Genomic DNA, 13,362 nt, shown 5'->3' with positions numbered 1-13,362 from the left:
GTCTTCCTAGGTTCAGCTGCATATTTCATGTAACTGTGGGCCATAAACCAAATGCACTGAAATAGCTGTGAATTCTAATGTGCATGCCAAAAACGGAAAGGGGAGTCCCCAATCCCCTTATATTGGCCTAGGAGACATAAAACAGCTCCGCTCCAGGCCTTCATCACTAAGGTTACAACGTGATTACAGGGATACGGAGTCTAATGGAAACCTGCTTTTCACACGAGGACTCTGTATGTGTGAATTTATCCTTACAATAGTCCTGGCTAATGAGGCCATTTGTACTTCTGAAGCAAATCTGCTCTTCATGGCTCCCCCCCGTAACATACATTATGAATGGGTGCAAATTCATTTGACAGAAATCTGAGCAATATCTTTGGAGGAAACTTTAAAAGTCTGAACTGCGTGGAGTTTTTGTATCTGTTGCCAGCTACAGAAATTTGAGCTATATCTGGTGCCAAAAATAATATGGCAAACCATAGCAGGTTAACCGACCGTTACCTCACTGCCAAATACCAAGAGGGACATCTCTGTTACTAGAGAATGGCTGACCTGTACTGTACCAATACTTACCAGCCACTATGAGCTCCAAGCTGAAGGAATTCTGGCCAGCGCGGTTAGAGGCTACACACGTATATATCCCTGCATCTCTAGTGGTCACTGGCTCAATGATCAGGGAGTGCACGCCATTCTCCCGCACCAACATTTTGTGAGAGTTGTCTGGACGGACAGGTCTTCCATTCAGTTGCCAGCTCAGGTCAGGAGTTGGTAGTCCACTCACCTGTTTTATACAAAATGCATAGAATATTACTGTTGTGAAAAAATAATATAGTTATAACATGTTAATAAAGCCTCATGCACACGACCGTTGTTTTGGTGGGTGCAAATACTGCGGCTTGGATGTGGACCCATTCACTTAAATGGGGCTGCAAAAGATGCGGACAGCACTCCGTGTGCTGTCCGCATCCGTTGCTCCGTTCCGTGGTCCGCAAAAAATATATAATCTGTCTTATTCTTGTCCATTTTGTGGACAAGAATAGGCAGTTATATTAATGGCTGTCTGCGCCGTTCCGCAAATTGCAGAACACACACGGACGCCATCTGTGTTTTGCTGATCCACAATTTGCGGGCCGCAAAACACACAACGGTTGTGTGCATGAGGCCTAAGGTATATTAAAGGGGATGTGCAGGCATTTTATACTGATGACCTATCCTCAGGCTAGGTTCACAGAGTATTTTCAGGACCTGAAACAAGCCAGATTTTAAATCTTTATCAGGTTTTTTTTTTTCTACGCGGTTTTCTTCCTAAAGTTTGTTTTTTTTGGGCGGTTTTGAGCGCGGTTTCAGAGAGGATTTTCATTCCTGGCCATTTATAATGGAATTGCGGGCACGGATTCTGCATCAAGAGTGGGCAGGACCCTTTTTTTTCCCACGGTGCGGTTTTTAAAACCACAAGCAGAAAAAGCGCTGTATGTTTTAACGCATGGATTCCAGAAAAAACTAAGATAAAAACATCCTGCACGATATGATACAAATTTGCGGATGTCCCTGGCCATATTATTGAAGAAAACCACAGAAACAAGATAATAATGCACTTATTAAAGCAGATGCAAGCACTATATATGGACTAAGTCCTCACCCTGATATGATAATGTCTGAGACACTTAGTCAATATATTTTGATCAAAACACATCTAAGCCCGCCACCAAGCGTCAAGGTGGTCTCAGGTCAGGCGGGTCCTACGCTAAACCTACCTAAGCCATTGGGCTTCTATGTTCAGGAGCGCAGACACCGCACATATGGTGTGCTGCTCCTAGTAACCTCCATGTGCATCAAGCAACCAATGGGAGGAGGAGCAAGCACAGCCATATGTACCACCTAATTATGGCGCTCATTGGATAGAGGAGGGGGGCAAAAGTGCAGAGGAATGCTACTCCCAAGATACTAGGTGCGCATTCACACTTGAAGGTGCCACTCCCTCAAGCAAACACTACATAAACAAAAAATCACAGAAAAAACTAAGATAAAAACATCCTGCACGATATGATACAAATTTGCGGATGTCCCTGGCCATATTATTGAAGAAAACCACAGAAACAAGATAATAATGCACTTATTAAAGCAGATGCAAGCACTATATATGGACTAAGTCCTCACCCTGATATGATAATGTCTGAGACACTTAGTCAATATATTTTGATCAAAACACATCTAAGCCCGCCACCAAGCGTCAAGGTGGTCTCAGGTCAGGCGGGTCCTACGCTAAACCTACCTAAGCCATTGGGCTTCTATGTTCAGGAGCGCAGACACCGCACATATGGTGTGCTGCTCCTAGTAACCTCCATGTGCATCAAGCAACCAATGGGAGGAGGAGCAAGCACAGCCATATGTACCACCTAATTATGGCGCTCATTGGATAGAGGAGGGGGGCAAAAGTGCAGAGGAATGCTACTCCCAAGATACTAGGTGCGCATTCACACTTGAAGGTGCCACTCCCTCAAGCAAACACTACATAAACAAAAAATCACAGAAAAAACTAAGATAAAAACATCCTGCACGATATGATACAAATTTGCGGATGTCCCTGGCCATATTATTGAAGAAAACCACAGAAACAAGATAATAATGCACTTATTAAAGCAGATGCAAGCACTATATATGGACTAAGTCCTCACCCTGATATGATAATGTCTGAGACACTTAGTCAATATATTTTGATCAAAACACATCTAAGCCCGCCACCAAGCGTCAAGGTGGTCTCAGGTCAGGCGGGTCCTACGCTAAACCTACCTAAGCCATTGGGCTTCTATGTTCAGGAGCGCAGACACCGCACATATGGTGTGCTGCTCCTAGTAACCTCCATGTGCATCAAGCAACCAATGGGAGGAGGAGCAAGCACAGCCATATGTACCACCTAATTATGGCGCTCATTGGATAGAGGAGGGGGGCAAAAGTGCAGAGGAATGCTACTCCCAAGATACTAGGTGCGCATTCACACTTGAAGGTGCCACTCCCTCAAGCAAACACTACATAAACAAAAAATCACAGAAAAAACTAAGATAAAAACATCCTGCACGATATGATACAAATTTGCGGATGTCCCTGGCCATATTATTGAAGAAAACCACAGAAACAAGATAATAATGCACTTATTAAAGCAGATGCAAGCACTATATATGGACTAAGTCCTCACCCTGATATGATAATGTCTGAGACACTTAGTCAATATATTTTGATCAAAACACATCTAAGCCCGCCACCAAGCGTCAAGGTGGTCTCAGGTCAGGCGGGTCCTACGCTAAACCTACCTAAGCCATTGGGCTTCTATGTTCAGGAGCGCAGACACCGCACATATGGTGTGCTGCTCCTAGTAACCTCCATGTGCATCAAGCAACCAATGGGAGGAGGAGCAAGCACAGCCATATGTACCACCTAATTATGGCGCTCATTGGATAGAGGAGGGGGGCAAAAGTGCAGAGGAATGCTACTCCCAAGATACTAGGTGCGCATTCACACTTGAAGGTGCCACTCCCTCAAGCAAACACTACATAAACAAAAAATCACAGAAAAAACTAAGATAAAAACATCCTGCACGATATGATACAAATTTGCGGATGTCCCTGGCCATATTATTGAAGAAAACCACAGAAACAAGATAATAATGCACTTATTAAAGCAGATGCAAGCACTATATATGGACTAAGTCCTCACCCTGATATGATAATGTCTGAGACACTTAGTCAATATATTTTGATCAAAACACATCTAAGCCCGCCACCAAGCGTCAAGGTGGTCTCAGGTCAGGCGGGTCCTACGCTAAACCTACCTAAGCCATTGGGCTTCTATGTTCAGGAGCGCAGACACCGCACATATGGTGTGCTGCTCCTAGTAACCTCCATGTGCATCAAGCAACCAATGGGAGGAGGAGCAAGCACAGCCATATGTACCACCTAATTATGGCGCTCATTGGATAGAGGAGGGGGGCAAAAGTGCAGAGGAATGCTACTCCCAAGATACTAGGTGCGCATTCACACTTGAAGGTGCCACTCCCTCAAGCAAACACTACATAAACAAAAAATCACAGAAAAAACTAAGATAAAAACATCCTGCACGATATGATACAAATTTGCGGATGTCCCTGGCCATATTATTGAAGAAAACCACAGAAACAAGATAATAATGCACTTATTAAAGCAGATGCAAGCACTATATATGGACTAAGTCCTCACCCTGATATGATAATGTCTGAGACACTTAGTCAATATATTTTGATCAAAACACATCTAAGCCCGCCACCAAGCGTCAAGGTGGTCTCAGGTCAGGCGGGTCCTACGCTAAACCTACCTAAGCCATTGGGCTTCTATGTTCAGGAGCGCAGACACCGCACATATGGTGTGCTGCTCCTAGTAACCTCCATGTGCATCAAGCAACCAATGGGAGGAGGAGCAAGCACAGCCATATGTACCACCTAATTATGGCGCTCATTGGATAGAGGAGGGGGGCAAAAGTGCAGAGGAATGCTACTCCCAAGATACTAGGTGCGCATTCACACTTGAAGGTGCCACTCCCTCAAGCAAACACTACATAAACAAAAAATCACAGAAAAAACTAAGATAAAAACATCCTGCACGATATGATACAAATTTGCGGATGTCCCTGGCCATATTATTGAAGAAAACCACAGAAACAAGATAATAATGCACTTATTAAAGCAGATGCAAGCACTATATATGGACTAAGTCCTCACCCTGATATGATAATGTCTGAGACACTTAGTCAATATATTTTGATCAAAACACATCTAAGCCCGCCACCAAGCGTCAAGGTGGTCTCAGGTCAGGCGGGTCCTACGCTAAACCTACCTAAGCACATGGAGGTTACTAGGAGCAGCACACCATATGTGCGGTGTCTGCGCTCCTGAACATAGAAGCCCAATGGCTTAGGTAGGTTTAGCGTAGGACCCGCCTGACCTGAGACCACCTTGACGCTTGGTGGCGGGCTTAGATGTGTTTTGATCAAAATATATTGACTAAGTGTCTCAGACATTATCATATCAGGGTGAGGACTTAGTCCATATATAGTGCTTGCATCTGCTTTAATAAGTGCATTATTATCTTGTTTCTGTGGTTTTCTTCAATAATATGGCCAGGGACATCCGCAAATTTGTATCATATCGTGCAGGATGTTTTTATCTTAGTTTTTTCTGTGATTTTTTGTTTATGTAGTGTTTGCTTGAGGGAGTGGCACCTTCAAGTGTGAATGCGCACCTAGTATCTTGGGAGTAGCATTCCTCTGCACTTTTGCCCCCCTCCTCTATCCAATGAGCGCCATAATTAGGTGGTACATATGGCTGTGCTTGCTCCTCCTCCCATTGGTTGCTTGATGCACATGGAGGTTACTAGGAGCAGCACACCATATGTGCGGTGTCTGCGCTCCTGAACATAGAAGCCCAATGGCTTAGGTAGGTTTAGCGTAGGACCCGCCTGACCTGAGACCACCTTGACGCTTGGTGGCGGGCTTAGATGTGTTTTGATCAAAATATATTGACTAAGTGTCTCAGACATTATCATATCAGGGTGAGGACTTAGTCCATATATAGTGCTTGCATCTGCTTTAATAAGTGCATTATTATCTTGTTTCTGTGGTTTTCTTCAATAATATGGCCAGGGACATCCGCAAATTTGTATCATATCGTGCAGGATGTTTTTATCTTAGTTTTTTCTGTGATTTTTTGTTTATGTAGTGTTTGCTTGAGGGAGTGGCACCTTCAAGTGTGAATGCGCACCTAGTATCTTGGGAGTAGCATTCCTCTGCACTTTTGCCCCCCTCCTCTATCCAATGAGCGCCATAATTAGGTGGTACATATGGCTGTGCTTGCTCCTCCTCCCATTGGTTGCTTGATGCACATGGAGGTTACTAGGAGCAGCACACCATATGTGCGGTGTCTGCGCTCCTGAACATAGAAGCCCAATGGCTTAGGTAGGTTTAGCGTAGGACCCGCCTGACCTGAGACCACCTTGACGCTTGGTGGCGGGCTTAGATGTGTTTTGATCAAAATATATTGACTAAGTGTCTCAGACATTATCATATCAGGGTGAGGACTTAGTCCATATATAGTGCTTGCATCTGCTTTAATAAGTGCATTATTATCTTGTTTCTGTGGTTTTCTTCAATAATATGGCCAGGGACATCCGCAAATTTGTATCATATCGTGCAGGATGTTTTTATCTTAGTTTTTTCTGTGATTTTTTGTTTATGTAGTGTTTGCTTGAGGGAGTGGCACCTTCAAGTGTGAATGCGCACCTAGTATCTTGGGAGTAGCATTCCTCTGCACTTTTGCCCCCCTCCTCTATCCAATGAGCGCCATAATTAGGTGGTACATATGGCTGTGCTTGCTCCTCCTCCCATTGGTTGCTTGATGCACATGGAGGTTACTAGGAGCAGCACACCATATGTGCGGTGTCTGCGCTCCTGAACATAGAAGCCCAATGGCTTAGGTAGGTTTAGCGTAGGACCCGCCTGACCTGAGACCACCTTGACGCTTGGTGGCGGGCTTAGATGTGTTTTGATCAAAATATATTGACTAAGTGTCTCAGACATTATCATATCAGGGTGAGGACTTAGTCCATATATAGTGCTTGCATCTGCTTTAATAAGTGCATTATTATCTTGTTTCTGTGGTTTTCTTCAATAATATGGCCAGGGACATCCGCAAATTTGTATCATATCGTGCAGGATGTTTTTATCTTAGTTTTTTCTGTGATTTTTTGTTTATGTAGTGTTTGCTTGAGGGAGTGGCACCTTCAAGTGTGAATGCGCACCTAGTATCTTGGGAGTAGCATTCCTCTGCACTTTTGCCCCCCTCCTCTATCCAATGAGCGCCATAATTAGGTGGTACATATGGCTGTGCTTGCTCCTCCTCCCATTGGTTGCTTGATGCACATGGAGGTTACTAGGAGCAGCACACCATATGTGCGGTGTCTGCGCTCCTGAACATAGAAGCCCAATGGCTTAGGTAGGTTTAGCGTAGGACCCGCCTGACCTGAGACCACCTTGACGCTTGGTGGCGGGCTTAGATGTGTTTTGATCAAAATATATTGACTAAGTGTCTCAGACATTATCATATCAGGGTGAGGACTTAGTCCATATATAGTGCTTGCATCTGCTTTAATAAGTGCATTATTATCTTGTTTCTGTGGTTTTCTTCAATAATATGGCCAGGGACATCCGCAAATTTGTATCATATCGTGCAGGATGTTTTTATCTTAGTTTTTTCTGTGATTTTTTGTTTATGTAGTGTTTGCTTGAGGGAGTGGCACCTTCAAGTGTGAATGCGCACCTAGTATCTTGGGAGTAGCATTCCTCTGCACTTTTGCCCCCCTCCTCTATCCAATGAGCGCCATAATTAGGTGGTACATATGGCTGTGCTTGCTCCTCCTCCCATTGGTTGCTTGATGCACATGGAGGTTACTAGGAGCAGCACACCATATGTGCGGTGTCTGCGCTCCTGAACATAGAAGCCCAATGGCTTAGGTAGGTTTAGCGTAGGACCCGCCTGACCTGAGACCACCTTGACGCTTGGTGGCGGGCTTAGATGTGTTTTGATCAAAATATATTGACTAAGTGTCTCAGACATTATCATATCAGGGTGAGGACTTAGTCCATATATAGTGCTTGCATCTGCTTTAATAAGTGCATTATTATCTTGTTTCTGTGGTTTTCTTCAATAATATGGCCAGGGACATCCGCAAATTTGTATCATATCGTGCAGGATGTTTTTATCTTAGTTTTTTCTGTGATTTTTTGTTTATGTAGTGTTTGCTTGAGGGAGTGGCACCTTCAAGTGTGAATGCGCACCTAGTATCTTGGGAGTAGCATTCCTCTGCACTTTTGCCCCCCTCCTCTATCCAATGAGCGCCATAATTAGGTGGTACATATGGCTGTGCTTGCTCCTCCTCCCATTGGTTGCTTGATGCACATGGAGGTTACTAGGAGCAGCACACCATATGTGCGGTGTCTGCGCTCCTGAACATAGAAGCCCAATGGCTTAGGTAGGTTTAGCGTAGGACCCGCCTGACCTGAGACCACCTTGACGCTTGGTGGCGGGCTTAGATGTGTTTTGATCAAAATATATTGACTAAGTGTCTCAGACATTATCATATCAGGGTGAGGACTTAGTCCATATATAGTGCTTGCATCTGCTTTAATAAGTGCATTATTATCTTGTTTCTGTGGTTTTCTTCAACGCATGGATTCCCCATTGAGATCAATGGGGAAGCTCTGTACTAGTTTTTGGCGCTGATTTTTAGCCTAGCCTTACAGTCTCTCCATGAGTAAAGCTAGCTAAATTGGCTTTAGTATAATACATTGTACAAAGAGTTGCAGATACATTTCAGACAGTGGTATTACGGTTGGTTATTGCTGCGGGCTCATAGTGTGTCAAGCCTCGTATACATGCCCCATAAATATACAGCAATGTAGTTTATTTTTATGAAACTCTCAGCACAGACAGGTATCATAAACATCCCACGCGACAGGGGATGTCATTGGCTGTGCAAAGCGCGTGAGGTCAACATCTGATTGCTGCCATGTGTTAAAAAATTAGCCATGGAGTGTCATTCGTCAAGTAGTCAAGTTACCAGATGTACATCAAGTGCACCCGTGTATGCCTGTTCGGGATTTACTTGATCTCTGACTGTGACATATGGAGGGATTTCTACTGAGAAGTGCTACTCTTTGTATCTTATAACCAACCTTACAAAGAGCTGACACTGGGCTTCCTATATCTAACGGGTGGGAAAAAGAGAGTATAGACAAGAATATAGAAATATACCTATGGAGGAGATTTACTAAGCTAATTGTGTCAGACTTCCAGCTTCATTTCTGCCCCCAAACTGGCATACTGCAATGCTTTGCATCATATTTATTATCATAATGTGTTTAGAGGGTTTTTGAGCCATGTTTGAAAAGGGACCATAGCTTAGGAGGGGATGACTTAAAGGGAACCTGTCACCGGGATTTTGTGTATAGAGCTGAGGTTGCTAGATGGCCGCTAACACATCCGCAATATCCAGTCCCCATAGCTCTGTGTGCTTTTATTGTGTAAAAAAAACGATTTGATACATATGGAAATTAACCTGAGATGAGCCCTCTACGTGAGATGAGTCAGGGACAGGACTCATCTCAGGTTAATTTGCATATGTATCAAATCGTTTTTTTACTCAATAAAAGCACACAGAGCTATGGGGACTGGGTATTGCGGATGTGCTAGCGGTCATCTAGCAGCCCATGTCCTCAGCTCTATACACAAAATCCCGGTGACAGGTTCCCTTTAAGATGCACCAAAATTTAGCCAAAATTTTGGCACATGATATATGTGAATTATGTAAGTGGATTGGTGCATATTTTAATGACTTTTCAAGTTAGAGAGGGATGAATAATTATTATTACAGTCGTTTGTCCTCCATGCACTTTGCCAGCAGCGCAATCTCTCTTTTCACAGGGCAATGTGCCGATGATGATTGTGGGTGCCACATCAAATATGCCATTACCAAAGAAAGAGCACTAGTAGAAACGTACCTAATAATTGGCATAAGTTTCAACCAATGTAAAAGCCAAGCAATACTTAAAATGGCTCATTTCATGAAAGTAATGAAACTATTCTACTAACAATCTAGTCTACACTGTCCGATATTTTATGTGATGTTTTTGCTATTCCAAATCAGAAGTGAATCCGGAGGAGTGACAAACAAGAAGAATGGGTCCCTCCTGTACAAGACAGACACTTCTTGGTGTGTATTATCTGGTTGTTGGATCTGCACAAGCATTTCACAGCTCCTCTATGCTGTCTCTGGGAAGCAACTACTGGCCCAGCGGAAAGTGCATGCTGCTTCATTACTCAAAAGACGAAATCTAGCTCAGAAATAACTGTACGGATTTAAGCTGCTTTAAGTGACAAAAGACAACACCAGCTAATTTGTCTTTCAGCGCAGTCTAGATCTATTACCTGATCAGTGGCTATGAATATCATAAGCTTTTCTCAAGTTTCCTTTCCCATAGAAAGGTTTAAGAGGCAGGAAGAGACATGGAACAATTCTCTCTTTGAAGCATTACCTCACTACACATGTGCCAATAATCTCTAAATTGCATTCCCCTGATGCTTAACTTTCTAAAGTTCTCCTACGTAGTATGAACTGCTTTGAACCATCTCATGACATTACTCGCAGTTGGTACTGGTGGACCTTGCAGACAAGCAGTGGTCACCTAGTTTGCGCACTGCAGTTGTGTAAACACATGAAGTCACATTGCTTAACGGTGAGCTCAGATGAACCAGAAGAGTATATAATAGGCTGAAAGTAGGAAGTGTAATAAAGACTAATCCTGGAATACATGTTGTAACATACTTAACTCCCGGTGCACCTGTGATGTCAGTCCCTGCCACTCCAGGTTTCTGGGTGGCACTGGCAGGGATGGGAAGACTCAGTGGACCAGTCAGAGCAGATAGGTTGACCTTCGGGCTCTATTTGAAGCTGGCTGTGCATTAATTCCGCTTTTATCTACTAGGATATCCTTTTTTTTATACCCTTTGCCAAAACTTTTACATTTTCTAGAAAAACGGAGTTCACAGAATGCAGACTATGATTTACAGTACGTGTTCCGTTCAGCAGTATAAGTGAGCTGTGATCTTTTCCTGATTCATTACCTTGCAATCCATCCTGCAAAGCTTTCCTTCTTGAACAATGAGATCTCCAGGAGCTTGCAAGAAATGTGGACGGAAAAATCTCTCCTGGATAGGTTCATTTTCATCACCGCTATCTCTTGACCGAGACCGGGGTCTACAACGAAAAAGTAAAATAGTTTCCTTCCACAGCAATGTGCACTTACAATACACGAAGCTAGACAATGATGCTATCAGCCAAAAATGTCGGGTGGCCAAAAGTCTACATAAAAATATTCCAGGATATTGTTTCACAGTCTTGTGGTAAGACACCATATGCAGTGTATACATCATGTCTGAGTAATGTTTTTATTTTTAAAGAAATAGAAAAGTATGAGGGTTAACATTGAACGAATACCTATAGCAGATAAAGGGGGATATTTATTAAGATGTCTGTTTGTAGTCTTAAAAGGGTTCCCCGGGATTTAAAATGGCCACCAACAACCTGGCCTAGAATGTGACCAGCACTGGTTGCCTCCACTTGCAGAGCTGCTTACTGGGGTGAGGGTATGGGTCCTCAATACACTGCTCTACAATAGATGATAGTGATGTGATTCAACCTAAGATATGTCATCATGGCTGAGCAGCCTAACAGGAAAACCCACCAATATGTAGTATATGCAAGTGCAGAGTGTAGTGAGGTCTGCCCCCTCTCTGCTCTAGACAGCTCTGCAAAGGAGGCAACCAGTTTTGCTCATATTCTAAGACAGGTTGCTGGGGACCATTTTAAATAATTCAGAGAAACCCCTTTAATTGGTGCTGGACTGGTGCGAGATGTGCAACAATTATTAAAACCCACACCCCTTATAAATTGTGGCGCATCTTGGGCCACTCATGCACCAGAACTGAACCCCTCCCCTCCCTTACAAAAGTGGCGAGGATGGCAGAGAAATGGAAAAAGTCACAAATTAAAAAGGAGTTGCGCCAAAATTTCTATGCCAGTACCCTAATCACCCATTTATTTTATGTATGACATATAAGACCTAGGCCAGAGGTCAGATTCTTTGTTCACTTGCCCTACAATGTTTAGTGAAGTGTCAGCTTTTATGACCTGTGTATTTTAGTAAATACTCATATTCACATAAAATAATTCAGAAGCATCTCTGCATTGTGCTGTGTCTCTCTTATTCTTTCTAGAAATGTATGAATAAACTGACAACTGGGTGCTGCCATTGTCCTGGACAATGAGGCATGTCCCTACATGCTGAGACTGGCAGACATCCCTATTGGCAAGGGAAATATTAATGGCCAGATGTTAATTCCTTCAGAAATTTCCAAGTAGAATAACTTAAGAAATAGCAAAATATAGAGTTATAAAATAAGATGCTCCAGAATTGTTATTCTCTGGGAAATATAAGTATTTATTACAACACAAATGTCAGTAGAGCCAACAAGTCCTCTTTAAACAGTGGGTTTAAGTAATTTCTCGTTTAGGAAGGAGAACATTCTCCATAATAAACAAGGTATTAGGGAAAATTTTACTGCAGCTTCCAGCTTCCCTGTCAGCAAACTGTGATCCGCTTAGAATTTCCTATTAATATGGTAACATTTTTTGTACCATATGTGTCTTATATTCATGCTTATGGTGGCTTTCCCTCAGCTGACAATTAGAGACAACATGGCATTAGGCAGGGTTCAGCCTGGGCTTACTACTTGGGAGAGTGTTGTGGAGACAATGCGTTCTGGCATCAATGTGGGTGGAATCGGAAATATATAAAAAGGAGATACAGGTTAGCGCCAATAAGAGTGCGTGTTAAGTGTGGCTTGTGAGAAGGCCATCACTATTGGTCATGTCTGTAGAGAAAGAGAGACTGTAGAGGGTGGAAACATGCAAGAGTTGGTTTGAATGATGCTGAGCCAGGAAAGCACCTGAGAGAGAGCAAGACCCAGACCCATAGCAATAAACTGAAAACACCAGATAAAAAGACTGCCAAGTGTGGCAGAAACTGTATAGCGTGGATAAAATCTACACAGAGTGAAAGCCACCACCCTCTAACTACAGTAGCTGTTGGTGTATAGCTGCACAGTATAGACAAAGAAGAAAGTCCTGGAGTGCTTCTTTAACATATAATATACCTTCTAACATGGGGCTGTGATGTTGGTGTGCGAATACTTCTTCCTCTCTGGTTCACAGCCTGTACCATCAGCCTCCCAGTGCAGCTTACTCTGCCCTATTAATTAGAAAAAAATCTATAAATTGACTGAAGAAATATTTATACATATTGTAAGGAGAAACAACATATAATAAAGGAACACTTGAGAGCCCTCCTCCTAATTATATAATACATATACAGTGCTGCCCATAATTATTCATACCCCAAGGAAATTCTGATTTAAAATTACTTTTATTCAACCAGCAAGTAATTTTTTGACGGGAAATTGCATGGGTGTCTCCCAAAAGATAATAAGACGATGTACAAGAGGCATTATTGTGGGGGAAAAAATGTCTCAGCTTTTATTTACATTTCAGCAAAAAATACAAGATGTTCCGCATTGTGGAAAATCTCAGAGGACGTGGTCGGAAGCCAAAAGTGACACCTGTGCTGGCCAGGAGGATAGTTAGAGAGGTGAAAAAGAATCCAAGGTTTACCACCAAGGCCATCCTAGTGAATCTGGGCTCTGCTGGTGGTAATGTCTCAAGGCAA

General features: G+C 43.0%; 1 protein-coding gene across 4 annotated transcripts in view; it reads right to left on the bottom strand.

Moving 5' to 3' along the window:
- The window catches only part of PALLD (palladin, cytoskeletal associated protein), a 328,505-nt gene that overhangs the window by 7,803 nt on the left and 307,340 nt on the right, over nt 1-13,362 (bottom strand). For all 4 annotated transcript variants that reach the window (XM_044297022.1, XM_044297030.1, XM_044297039.1 and 1 more), the window contains 3 exons: nt 12,794-12,888; nt 10,703-10,835; nt 574-781 (listed from right to left, as the gene is read on the bottom strand). In XM_044297022.1, the coding sequence (XP_044152957.1) occupies nt 574-781; nt 10,703-10,835; nt 12,794-12,888 (436 nt within the window). The remainder of the gene's footprint in view (nt 1-573; nt 782-10,702; nt 10,836-12,793; nt 12,889-13,362) is intronic.

This window comes from Bufo gargarizans, chromosome 1 (assembly GCF_014858855.1).
Source record: "Bufo gargarizans isolate SCDJY-AF-19 chromosome 1, ASM1485885v1, whole genome shotgun sequence".
NCBI classification, from domain to species: Eukaryota; Metazoa; Chordata; class Amphibia; order Anura; family Bufonidae; genus Bufo; species Bufo gargarizans.
This window is presented reverse-complemented; position numbering and strand designations above follow the sequence as displayed.